The 13,436-nt window shown below is 43.9% G+C and overlaps 1 protein-coding gene across 1 annotated transcript; it reads left to right on the forward strand.

The window, feature by feature from the left end:
• The first annotated feature begins 3,687 nt into the window (after nucleotides 1-3,687).
• LOC126076232 (complement C1s subcomponent-like) lies at nucleotides 3,688-12,403 on the forward strand. The gene is given in 13 exon segments (XM_049884811.1): nucleotides 3,688-3,693; nucleotides 3,750-3,859; nucleotides 4,113-4,320; nucleotides 4,719-4,896; nucleotides 5,747-5,872; nucleotides 6,332-6,530; nucleotides 6,746-6,900; nucleotides 7,306-7,421; nucleotides 7,825-7,903; nucleotides 8,443-8,571; nucleotides 9,268-9,342; nucleotides 10,742-10,928; nucleotides 10,930-12,403. Coding segments are annotated over 13 exon segments (2,178 nt in total). The 3' UTR covers nucleotides 11,540-12,403.
• Nucleotides 12,404-13,436: the final 1,033 nt, after the last annotated feature.

A 13,436-nucleotide genomic window follows, 5' to 3' on the forward strand; every position in this document is an offset into this window, starting at 1 on the left:
ATTTTCTAAAGTGTCCAATTCACATTTATATACATATTTATGTGTGTTTGTTACTTTCAATATTAACATATAAGGTCTGTCTTAGTCATCTAGTGCTGCTATAACAGAAATGCCACAAGAGGATGGCTTTAACAAAGAGAAATTTATTGTCTTACAGTCTAGTAGGCTAGAAATCCAAATTCAGGGCATCAACTCCAAGGGAAGGCTTTCTGTCTCTGTTGGCTCTGGAGGAAGGTCCTTGTCATCAATCTTCCCCTGGCCTAGGAGCTTCTCTGTGCAGGAACCCTGGATCCAAAGGACATGCTCTGCTCCCGGCATGCTTTCTTGATAGTAAAAGGTCCCCCACTCTGCTTGCTTCTCTTTCTTATTATCTCTTGTAAGATAAAAGGAGGTGCAGGCCATACCCCAGGGAAACTCCCTGTACATTGGATCAGGGATGTGGCCTGACCAAGAGTGTGGCATCCCATGCTAACCCTCTTAAACCACAGCAGGGATTATGATTTATAACACATAGGAAAGTCACAAAATGGAGGACAATCACACAAGACTGGGAATCATGGCCTAACCAAGTTGACACATATTTTTGGGGGACACGATTCAATCCATGACAAGGTCATAGTTCCTGGTTTGAATATCAGCATTATCCACATCAACTGGGTTCAGAAGACTCTGAGGGTGATAATAAGCACCATCGTTTTTTGTGAACCCCCACGGTACTGGACAGACTATGTTACACACCACCTGCTCTTACAAGGTTGTCACCGTATAAGGTCTTAACCTGAGTTCTTGCTGAACCAGGGAAGGAGGTGGGGCCCAGAGACGCCATTACAAGGTAATTTGTGACCTTGAGACTTAGAGAGACAAATACAATATTCATGTTGATGACAAAATTAGAGAAAGGAACATGAAACACAGGTGAGTGTAGGAGAGAGTCACTCTAAATTTTCTGGCAAAATCAGGCAGTGTTGAACTTGGAAGGAAAAAGAGGAACCCTGGAAAATATGGTAAGGTATTCTTTTTTTTTCTCACTGTCTACGGAAGCAGGCTCTGAAGATCTTGCTGAGGGATATGCAGCTGCTACTGCTGCTGCTGGTGTTTGGGGATGAAGTTAATGTTTTTTCTTATTTATTAAGGCCTTACTGAGTTCCAGACATGTGTTGAATGCTTAACACACTTTATCTCATTTAATCACGGCAACAACAGGCACTGACAATGATGGCTGTGCCTGCGGTAGATGATATTTTTCCCATTTTACATATGATGAAGCTGGAGCTCAGAGAGGTTAAGCAACTTTTTTAAAGTCCTACAACTAAAAGCGGTTAGTCAATGGTTTGAACTCACCTTGACTCATTCATCCAACCAAACATTTCTCAGGTATTCATTGAGCAGGTTGTGTTAGCCACTGTTCTTAGTCACAAGCAACAGAAACCAACTCAGGCTGATTTTAGCAGAAGAGGAATTTATTAATGAGATCCTACATGACTCACAAAAATGCCAGGAGAGCTGGAGTGCCAAGAGAGAAGCGTCACAGAATGGTCAGAACAGGCCTGCTGTCTCTGCCTCTGCCTTTGCTGAGCTCTAGACACTCTAGCTTGTGATGCTCACTCAGTGGGTGCTCCCGTGAGCATCACCTTCTCCTCCATCTTGCTGCAATCACCACTGCCTCAGAGTCTCCATGGTCCCTGCTTCTTGGTGTCATTACCTCTGAATTCAAAGCCTGGGAAGAAGCCTCTGATGAATGGAGCATGAGTCCATAACCCTATCTAGAGCTACTAGAGAGGTGAGGGATGTGCTTCCCGTACCTGGAACTTCTCTCCTGGGAGTCGGGCTCTGCTCCCAAGACTCCTGCAACAAGCAACTCCGCAAACGTGGTAAAGATGTTCAAATGCTGGGAAGCCAGTAAGAATGACAAATGGTCTTATTTGTATGTATGACACTGCTAGGCAGGGTGAAGAATACAAAGATGAACCTGCCTTCAGGAACTTTGTCGTTGTTGTTAGTTGCTGCAGAAATATTAATGTTCGATTACGGAGTGTTGTCCCAGCCTTTGGGCAGGAAATTGAAGGGGATAGGGCGTGCTACCTATGTTAAGTTAGTGCACTGTACTGTGTTTTTAAAATCTGTAAAATTCTGAATTTCAAAACACATCTGGTCCCAAGGGTTATGGATAAGGGCTGTGGCTTGTATCTGTATTGGGGCTTGATTGGTGGATAGAATTTAGATGTTTGGAAATTTGAAGGGTGTTTTGGGAGGAGGAAACAGTATCATTCCACACAGCCTGGGTCTAGGTTTAAGTCATTGTCGAACCATTACATTTATTTTAAAGGCAGAGGCGACCTCCATTTCTGATAACTACTGTCCCTTAGATCATGATTCATACACAGCTAGAGGGTTGGAGTTTTTGGCTTTCACTTCTTCCCCATGTTATTAATCTCCTCCTTTTCCCACAAATCACCTGACTTCCCTGAAAACTCTGTAACACACCCCTTGGCTGAAAAAGAGCATTGGGCAATCAGTGAAATTCCCCATTCCTCCTTTCTCCCTCCCCCTGTAGGCCTGGATAGCGGGATCTCCAGTCCGGCAGGAGGATGCAGTTTTTGTTTCAAAAGCGGAGGGAACTCCAAGATCAAGGCTGAGTTACCCTTTCCCTAAGTCATGGTCTCCGAGCCCCCCCTCTGTTTAGGTCAGGGAATTTCAGACAGGCCCAGCTGGTAGAGAATCATCTGCACAGAACCAGAACAGGGAGGCTGGTGGAGGTGCCTGCAGAGGGAGCGTCCAAGCCCCGCACTGCTGTCCTGGGAGCCGGCAGGGTCACCCAGCATGCCCACTGGCCCACTTGCTCCCATCAGCTTCTGAAGGTAAAAACCTTAAAAACGAAGAGCCAGAGCTTTGATGGAGGAAAAAGAGTCAGGAAACCTCACATAGGAAGGTTTGGGGCAAAGATGGCAGAAAAGAAGGAAACAGAATGAAGAGAACCTATTTCTCTTTTGTTGACCCCACTCACTCCCACATCATCCCACTACCTGCCATCGTTTTTTGGGTTAGAAACATTTGGCAAGACTTTTCTAGGAACTGTGGGAAGATCTCTTGTCTTTTCAGTAAAGGGGGAAAAAACAACCCTGGAACATTAATGTAGGGAATTGGGAGAATATCTTTTGTTTCCTTTTATGCTTCTCACCATTCAGCTGCCCCTTTTCTCCTTCCCCACCCAAACCTGTCTCAATGGGAGGCAGTGCTTCTGCCCTCATAGCCTTTGTCTCAAGGCCACTGCTTCTTCCTCTACCAGCGGTCATGGGAGCATCATCAGAAACACATGCAATCATAAACAGCATAAAGGGAGCTGGTCTGAAGTGACATGGGGACTCAATGCCAAGAAAGAAGGGAGAACTGTCCTTGATGGCTGGTGATGATGGGCAAAGATTCCTGAAAATCAGGGTGGAAATGGGAATATTTTCATATGAGGGTGGTAGAGAGGCTGATAGAGTTGAGGTGGAGGAGAGCAGAGGAAAGAGGAAACTGGGAGAATGTCCTCACACCCTTGGAGAACAAGAAGAGATGGGAGAAGGTCCAGAGAAGCAATGGGAAGATAAGTTTTAGTCTAGAAATTTCATCGAGATTTTGAGAGGATAGGTGTGTCCTATGGTGATGTATAGTGTTGTGGGTCTGCTTAACCTGTGTGTTATTCTCATGAAGGTGACACTGAAGCTCAGTGACCCCTCCCCCACCAAGCAGGTGCCTGTGTTTGTTAGAGAAATACAGGCAGGCCTACCACCTCTGTAGCTCCAAAGTTCAGAGGTGCAGAGGACCAGAACCAAGAGACGTACTACTCCCCACGGTCAGACAAATCGCCGGAGATGTGGTAAGTGATCACGGGCCTACAGACATGTACATGCATGCCATTCCCTTCATCTTCTTGAGAAAAATTTTCAGATTTGAAGCCTGGATTTTAGTTTGACTTAGGCCTTCGGCTTTATTTCAACCTAAGATTCTCTTCCAGGGCCCATTGGCTGCCCTTCTCCTTTCCCCTCCCTTCTCCCTATGACCAATGCTAGAGCTTTGCACTAGGCCACTGATGTGGGGGTCACTCACCTCTCTATGCTTTTTTTTTCCAGGTGCATTGTCCTGTTTTCCCTTTTGGCATGGGTTTATGCTGAGCCTACCATGTATGGGGAGATCCTGTCTCCTAACTATCCTCAGGCATATCCCAATGAGATAGAGAAATCTTGGGATATAGAAGTTCCTCAAGGGTACGGGATTCATCTCTACTTCACCCATCTGGACATAGAGCTCTCAGAGAACTGTGCATATGACTCAGTGCAGGTATATTATGAGCACATGAAGATTAGAAATGGGAAACCAGGGCCAGGATGGTGGGATGAGAGGGGTATAGATGGAGTGCCACAGGTATGTGATGAACCGGAGCGAAATAGTCCTCAGGTTGTAAATGTTGTTCTTCTGTCTCCATCCGTTTTTTCCTGACTTTCATACGAAAATATAGCCTTTCCTAATTTCTTTTTCATTTCACCTTTTTTTTTTATTGTGGTAAATATATGTGTAACAAAACATCCGCCATTTTAACATTTTGTACATGTAACTTCAGTAATGTTAATTATGTTTGTCATGTTGTTCAACCATCACCATTACCTGTTTCCAGATTTTTCTATCACCCTAAACAGAAGGTCAGTGACCCCTTAGTTTCTTTTTGACTCTTCTCTTAGATAATGTCAGGAGGCCTTCAAGAAGGGATACTCTGTGGACAGAGGACCAGCAAGAATCGCAACTCCCCAATTGTGGAAGAGTTCCAAGTCCCATACAATAAACTCCAGGTGATCTTTAAATCAGACTTCTCCAATGAAGAGCGTTTCACTGGATTTGCTGCATACTATGTTGCCGTAGGTATGGATCACCTTCTGTCTCTACCTTATTGATACAGCTAAAATGTTAGAAGCAGGAAAAACAATGAGCCATGCAATGAATGAAGATTGGGTTTATAATTCTTACAAACCGTTGATTAGGCTTGGCTTCCTCCATGAATCACATCTGTGAAATTCAAACATATGATCATATCTTAGTGGTGATGGTTATAATGGCTTAATAGATAATAAATATTAATTAATTGAAGACTGCTATGTATTTGAATTATATTAGGACTTTCACCTATGTTAACACAACCTTCTCAACCCTTCAAAGTAGGTATTATTGTCTTCATTTAAAGGTAAGGAAAGTGAGGACTAGAAAAGTTAAATAACTTGCCAAGAATCACAGAGGCAATGTATGTTATTCAAACCTATTCAATATAGGGCATTTAAACCTTCAAATTCCATGTGCTTCTATACTTATTTCCACATTAAAATGAAGTTAGAAGATTTTATAAAACCATTGTTTAGACTGGACAGAGGGACCAACATCATACAAAGTAATAGATGTACTAATTTTTCCTCCCTTCAGAAGACATTATATTTAGTCTACACGGTGTGGTCTCTGGAGCTGGAATGCTCTATATGTGAGGAAGATCAAGGGTCTCTGGTGTTGAGAGCTCCCTTGTAGCTGTGCAATGGTAGGGCACAACTCTGGAACCTTATTATGTAAGAGTAATAGACAATAATACCATCCTGAAGAATGCCTCCTTGAGGTCTTTAAGCAACAAGTCTTTCTTACTTTCTCTTACCCGTGTAGTTTTGGGTTTAACCTTCTTCTTCCTTCTAGATATTTGTCCTCAACCTCAATCTTTCTTTACTCTCTGTAGATATAAATGAGTGCACAGATTTTGCAGATGCCCCTTGTAGCCACTTCTGCAACAACTTCATTGGTGGTTACTTCTGCTCCTGCCCTCCGGAATACTTCCTCCATGATGACACGAAAACTTGTGGAGGTGAGCCTGGCATCAAGAGGGCTGCACATTCTCTGGGATTTAGAATGGCTTGAGGCCTCAGTGAGGGCTTTATCCACCCTTCCATTTTAGTGCCAGCCTTGATTTGGCATCTATTATAAGTTATCCACAAGCTGAGGGGGTACCATAAGAGGAAAAAAAGACAAGGGTAGGTGGTAAAGTTAGTTTATTGGAGGAGAGAGATAGATGCCCTTGAAGAGTCCACCTGGGACTGTTCACAACCTTGAAAGGCCCTGCCGCAAGCAAAGTAATGGAAACCCAATGGGCATTGGCTATCTCTACGCATATGTATTAGTCGTGTAATTGCATGTGGTCTCCAGTCAGGGTATGAATTCCAGGCTAGTTTGAATGGAGGACTGTCAGTTCACGGGAGAAGGAATCATAGGGAAGTCCTTTGCTTGATCCTACATTTGATTCTGCCTTTCTTTTTTTCTCTCTTAGTCAATTGCAGTGGGGACGTATTCACTACACTGATTGGGGAGATTGCAAGTCCCAATTATCCCAGTCCATACCCAGAGAACTCAAGGTGTGAATACCAGATTTTGTTGGAGGAGGGGTTCCAAGTGGTGGTGACTGTGCGGAGAGAAGATTTTGATGTGGAGCCAGCGGATTCAGACGGGAACTGTCCCGACAGTTTGGTTGTGCATGATGGATGATTAATTTTTTCCCTAACTCGAATGAAGAGATTTCTCCTTGAAGACAAAATTATCTTTTGTTCTGCCCCTTCATTTCTTTTTTTTTGTTCTTCTTATTTTGTATTACATCTATTATGTCTGTTACTTTATCCCCTCCTTTTTGCCTCTTTCCTTTAATCTTTCTGCCTCTCTTCTGATTTTATCTTTTTGTTTCCTTTCAATTTGTTGCAGGAGATCGGCAATTTGGTCCTGACTGTGGTAGTGGATTCACTGGGCCACTAAATATTGAAACAAAGAGTAATGCTCTTAATATCATCTTCTGAACTGACCAGGAAGGGCAAAAAAAGGGCTGGAAACTTCGTTACCATGGAGATCGTGAGTAACCTAGAAGTTGCAGTTTTGTTGGTGGTACCAAAGTCTCTGGACAACGGAGAATCAAAACTATTGTATGGATATGAATCCTGAAATACTTTACTTTGTTACTTTTCACCTTTGTTACATCTTCACAGAAAGCTCTAAACCTATCAGTGGTTGCTAGTAATGACATAATCTTTAGGAACCCTTCAATCCTGGGAGTACAGACAATTTGGGGGTGGTTTTTTTTTTCATTAGTAATGCCATATTATTTTAGACATCTGCCATATTGGAGTGTAAGGCATCAGGATTGAGAGCAGCTGAAATATTTTAGAAAGTGTGAGAATGATGTAAATAGAGTAGGGATTCTCCAAGTACTAAGTATTTATTTATTTATTTTCTTCTTCAACTTGTGTCCTCTCCAAGCAATCCCCTGTTCTAAAGAATTCATTGCCAGTTCTGTCTGGGAGCCTGAGAAGGCAAAATACGTGTTAAAAAATATGGTGAAGATAACCTGTCTGGATGGGTTTGAAGTTGTGGAGGTAAAGTACCATTAAGGGTTCTCAATCCTTGGCTTTAGGTCAGGATGAGCATACTGGGGTTTTCCAATTGTTTACTTAATGTCCTTGTCTGAGCCAGGTATAGCATTTTTTCCATAAGCAGAGCAGCTGAGGGTCTTCAGTCCTTCCTTGTGAGCCACGGAGCTCCTTGGCCAGCTTGGGATTCTCTTTCTGCTTCCATCTTCTTGGGGATGGAGATCTTGGGGATGGGGATGGGTAGCTGATATGGTGGGGCAAAGATGTCATTTAACCCCAGATCCTGTGTGCTTTGGGTCACTCTGCTAAGGTGAGGACTCCTCAGTGGTCTAAAGCCAGAGATAGTTTCTATTTTTGGTTTAATTCCCATGTCTACCCTTCTAAGTTAAAGGTGATGTCTATTCTCCAGAGAAATGTTAGCTCGACCTCTTTCTATTCTACTTGTCAAAGCAAAGGAAAGTGGAGTAATTCGAAACTGAAATGTCAACTTATGTATCTCTTCGAAGTGGGGATTCTTTTTTTCTTTCAAAGGGAATTGAAAGGTAGGCACATCATGATTCAAATGCAAGGTTTCCTCTTATACTCTTGAGAGAATGGGCTGGGTTTTTGAAGGGAATCCAGTCATTGGGGCTTCTCTAGTCCCAGCTCTTATCTGGTCCCAGGTCAGCCAGACTAGCATGTTTCTTCCAAAGAGAGAACTATGGGATTGGTAGAGTTCATAGCCCCATATGGATGCATTCCTGGCCTCTACAGAGGCCTTTACCAATCACTGAGAACCAGGTTCCTCCTTGTAACTTTGAAGGGGCCATCTGAACTGGCAAGTCTCAGTGCGCTGGGGAAGTGAATGATGCCAGTTGGAGGTCATGGCCAAAGGGAGGATGATATGGGGAGATCATCCCACAGGTGCTTATGGTTGTGGTATAGGGAAGGAGTGAGGAACAAGGCTGGGAGGGTGGAACTGGCCCCATGACTCTTTCTGGCAGGGAGTGGTTATCTAGACCATCACTCTCCTACCTTCCTCTTGTAGCTGTGGACTGTGGTACTCCTGAACCCATTTGGAATGGTAAAGCCCAAAATCCAGAAGGTACTTTATTTGGTTCTGTCACTCACTGTACTTGTGAGGAGCCATATTACCACATGGAAAATGAAGGAAGTGGTAAGTTTCTTTTACTAGATGAAAGAAAGCAAGAGAGAAGGTGGTGGGGATGGAGGTGAATAGTATGATCTTTCTGGGTTTGAGAGAGTTCAGGGAGAAATGAGGAAGATGGGACATCCTCTTGGTTTAGTCTAAGGATACGGTTTTCATATGGGGCAGAGTGGTTTCTCTGGGATCACCTATAGTGGGTCATAGTGATCACCTAGCTCAGCCTCACAGCTACTGCAGGAATTCTCACTACAACATCCATTTCATGTAGTCACCAGCTTTTGACAAATTATTTCATGTGAAAGCCATAGGAGCAATACTTCCAGGTTCAAGTCACCGTAGTGCTGTGATGACTTGGCTTTCTTGATGTAGAGGCCTCGGTGGTGCTAGATGAAGGGCTGGATGAGACACAATATATCCCACTACATTGCTCTTTACTTCCCTTTATTTTATTTTTCCCACTTGCATAGCACTTTCTGAATTTCTACCATATTTCTTCTTCCTTCTGCTTTGAAGACTCTTCCTTCCTCTCCAGGGACAGGATAGAAGCTAGAGAGATTTTTTTGGGAGATATCCTTAAGATTATTTTCTAGCTGCTTTGGTGATACCTACTCAAATCTCAGAGGAGCTGAGGGTCTGAAAGGAAGGGTGGACAGGAAGAGAGAAATGTGGTGGTGGTTGTGTTGATTATCTCTTGTGCTTTTCCAGGGGAGTATCACTGCAGTGGTAATGGAAGCTGGGTGAATGCGGTGCTGGGCACAGAGCTGCCGAAATGTGTTCCAGGTAATCAGGGCTTAGGGTTGGGTAGAGACCATAGCCCCAGGTGCAAGTGAGTGGGGTAGTCACCTTCTGAAAGTAGCTGTAATCCTCTTGGGAAAGGAGTTAACAGTTCTGTGCCTATCAGAGTCCACCTTGATGAAGTAGAGATAGCACTGGGATGTGGGTCTGCCAGGGCCCTGAGGAATTCCCTCAACCACACTGAGTCAGGCCTACTGAGAGGAAAGAGGAAAGTCAGCCAGTGACAGTTGGTGTCAGAGTCAGGGCTAGTGGGTCTGGTAATGTAGATGTGGTAAGGGGATGCAGGATTACTAAGAACAGGGCATGAAAGTTAAGAGTGAAGAGTCAACACTCAGAAACAAAGCTAGCTGAATAGCCTAGTTATTATATTAAAATCTACATGGTAACATGACATGGAGGGATAAAGGAAATGAGGGGTTGCAGGCAGATCAGAGTTGAACAGGAGAAGGCACTGGGAAAGCCAGAGTAGTAATGATTCTGGTAGTAGCAAAAATACTATTGAGAACTAGGGATTGAGTTAATTTGTTGTGTTGATTATCTCCATCAAGTCCTTGCAATGGCCCTGTGAGGTGTTATTAGTCCCAGTTTAGAGATGAGTGAATTAAAGCAAGTACTCAGAGTTTAGTACGGGGCAGGACCAGGCTTTGAACCTAGGTCTGTCTGAGTCCAAGTCCCATATGTTCAATGCAGAGTCCACTCGGGCTGACTAGTGAGGGATTTAGGTAAGCCAATTTAAACTGAAATAAAATTCTGTGTCAGTTATATTTGGTAGTACCAAAGGGATCATACCTGGACCCAGTCAAAGGGGAGCAGAGGCCAAGGGGAAAGAAAAAGCACCTGTGTTTGCCCTCCTCTTAGGCTGATCTGTGGGTTAGGAGGAGGGACTCAGCTGCAAATTGGACTCAGAAAAGAAGGTGATGAGGCCTTTGGTGTGGGCGTCAGAAGAAGGTGGAATGCTTACCTCTCCCACTATCTGTGTGAGGAAAGGGCTGCCAGGGACTGTCTTCCCAGCACTGGCTCCCATATGCTCATGTGACTCATGTGCTGAACCTGAGGATAGAATGTACCTCTAGAGGGACTGTGAGTGAAGCTGTCAACAGTGTCAGGCACTAGCTTATTTGGATGCAGTTATTCACACTGCCTTGGTTTAACTAGCTTCTCCCATGAGCCTGCTTGTGGCATTGGCTGAAGTGCGATGTTTGGTCCTTAGGTAGAGTTAGGATGAGTCAGGTACTGAGATGGGTGGCCAAGTGCAGGGCTGGCTATATCTTGCAAGAGAGCTCTGCTGCCCTGGCAGGTAAAAGTATTTAAGTGATTTGAGGAATTACAGGAGGTCAACATCTATTTCTTGCTCACTCCCCATCTTGTTCTTTTTCCTTCCTAGTCTGCCGAGTCCCCAGTGAGACCTTTGTGGGAATACAGAGAATATTTGGAGGATCCGAAGCAAAGATTGAAAATTTCCCCTGGCAAGTTTTCTTCCCAAAGCCACGGGCTGGTGGAGCTCTCATTGACGAGCGCTGGGTGCTGACGACCGTTCAGGTCATGGAGGGAAACCAGGACCCAGTAATGTATGGGCTCCACATCAGTGCATACCTCAGTTCTGGAAAATGCCCAGATGCTCACTGCTGAGCGTGTGATTATTCATCCTGGCTGGGAATTCCTGGATGACCCAGAAAAGTGAAAGAATTTTGACAATGACATTGCCTTAGTGCTGCTGAAAGACCCAGTGAAAATGGGACCCACTGTCTCTCCCATCTGTCTGCCAGGCACTACCCCAGAATATAGCCCCTCAGTGGGATACCTGGGACTGATCTCAGGCTGGGGCCGAACGGAGTCTAGAAATCATGTTATCCAACTCTGAGAGGCAAGGTTACCCATAACTTCCTTAGCAAAGTGCCAGGAGGTGAAGCGGAAAGATTCCAAAGTGGATATAGGGAAGTACATTTTCACTGATAACATGATCTGTGCTGGAGGTGAGAAGGGGGTTGATAGCTGTGAAGGGGACAGTGGTGGGGCCTTTGCTATGCAAGACCCCAGTGAAGAGGACCCCAAATTCTATGTAGCTGGCCTGACATCCTGGGGCCCCCAGTGTGGGACTTACGGGATCTACACAAAGGTGAAGAACTACATTGATTGGATAATGAAGACTATGCAGGAAAACAGCGCCCCCAGTATGGACTAAGCCATATATGTACCACCAGCCTCTCCAAGGGGCATTAGCAATCTCCTGGATCGGTAGGACCAATCCATTGCTTTCAGTTCCTCACAATATTCTTACTGTTTCACCGTGACTGAGAGAAGACACGGGAGTATGATTTAGCTAGAACTTAGTTTTCAGGATACCTGGCTGGGAGTAGCAGTTGATCATGGCATTGGCTTGGTCATTCAGTTGTGGTCTGAATCTGTGGAGTCCTCCCCCCGAATACCTGCTACAAATAACAACATGGGGAGGGCAGTCCCATCTTGCACTATTCAACAGGGTGTTCCCTTTCCTGATGTTATAGTTCTGACTCTGAAATTTATTGTTGGGGAATCCTTGGTTTCTTGTTTCTCTTTCACCTCTTTGCCGTTCTGTTTATCATTTTTAGTTATATTAAAGCATTCCAGCTGACTTGCTTTATTCCACATCAAGAGATCAGAACCATAGAAAGGGAATGGGATGGGGGGTGCTATTGTGTCATGGAAATTCAGGCATTTGCTAGTTAATATTTATTTGTCATGAAAATGGAGAGTTCAGCTTTTCTCCTGTCTTCCAATCGAAATTTACTGAAGGGGAGGGTGCTAAGTATTGTGGATTAGCATGAACATCACTAGCACAAGCTACCATATTTTGCTTTTGAAACCCATTAGACATACATGATCCTCATTTAGAAGTCGACGAGCAACAGTTAGAATTTGGCTGTTTAAGACCTTTAAGCATAAACTGTTGAAGTACAAATTATTTCAGTGTGCCCCCTGAAAATTGTCCGTGATACTTATTTGTATAATACAATGTTATGGCTCAATAATAATTAAAAAGAACAACAAAAGAAATTCAACATGCCCTTATCTGTTTTCTCAGTGGTTTTGGCCAGTTTGTCAGTCAGGCAGCAGTATTGTCTCTGGATTGAACACTGTACCATACCAAGATGTTGTAGCTGAACATCCAGTAGGGAAGGGCGCAAAGACTCTCCTTTCTATTTTCTAGGGGAAGGGAAATTAAAAAAAACAAGTCCTTCTCACAAAAATAATTAGTGATGAGAAATGACCACAGACTAGAAACCAGCGTTTTCAATGTTGAGGACAGGAGAGCTATCTTAGGGTTGGGTGGTAGTTGCCCAAACAGGGTGTCTTATGAAAGCTGGGGACTGAGAGTAACAGTTTTGGGGACTCCTGCCTATTTGACTGAACTTGTGGCTTTCAGGAGAGCAGTTTTTGCCAGAAGCCTGAAGGGGCTGATTTGTTGCCCATCAAGAAAGGACTTTGATCTTCCATAGACCATAAAGGCTAAATTCAACAGTTGACCTTAGACTGAGGGTAAACACAGTATGAAGTAACCAGAAGAACTTAGTTATGAGTGCTGCTGTAACAGAAATACCACAAGTACCGAGGCATATCTACAGAAAATGGCGCTTATGGCAAGCACAGAAATTGCGTCCCTGTCCACACATCTGACACCCATCTTTTAGATAATTTTACCATAATATCAGCTCGAAACACAAGTTAAGCTCATTCACCTTTTACTTAACACATTATGGCACTACATGAATATTGCAACTGCACCTTCCTTGCTTTCATTGATGAAAGTTGGTCTATGATGTGCTCAAAGTCATTTTTTTCAGTTTCTTCTCTTTCTACACTCAGCAGAGCAAGATCACACAGTCTGCCTTGATCCACAGAGGATCTCAAAAATGAAAGTATTAGTTTTAACTTGCTGAATAATCTCTCACAGCTGGCAATGGAAACTGAAATGGTTAATCAAAACTGCTCAGTGGTGCCCCCTCCCTTTCAAGTGGTGCCCAGGGCATGTGCCATACCTGCATACCTTAGATGAGCCTCTGCACAAGTGGGTGGGTTTAGCAAACAGAAGTTTATTTTTT

This window comes from Elephas maximus, chromosome 4, assembly GCF_024166365.1.
Source record: "Elephas maximus indicus isolate mEleMax1 chromosome 4, mEleMax1 primary haplotype, whole genome shotgun sequence".
Classification (NCBI taxonomy): domain Eukaryota; kingdom Metazoa; phylum Chordata; class Mammalia; order Proboscidea; family Elephantidae; genus Elephas; species Elephas maximus.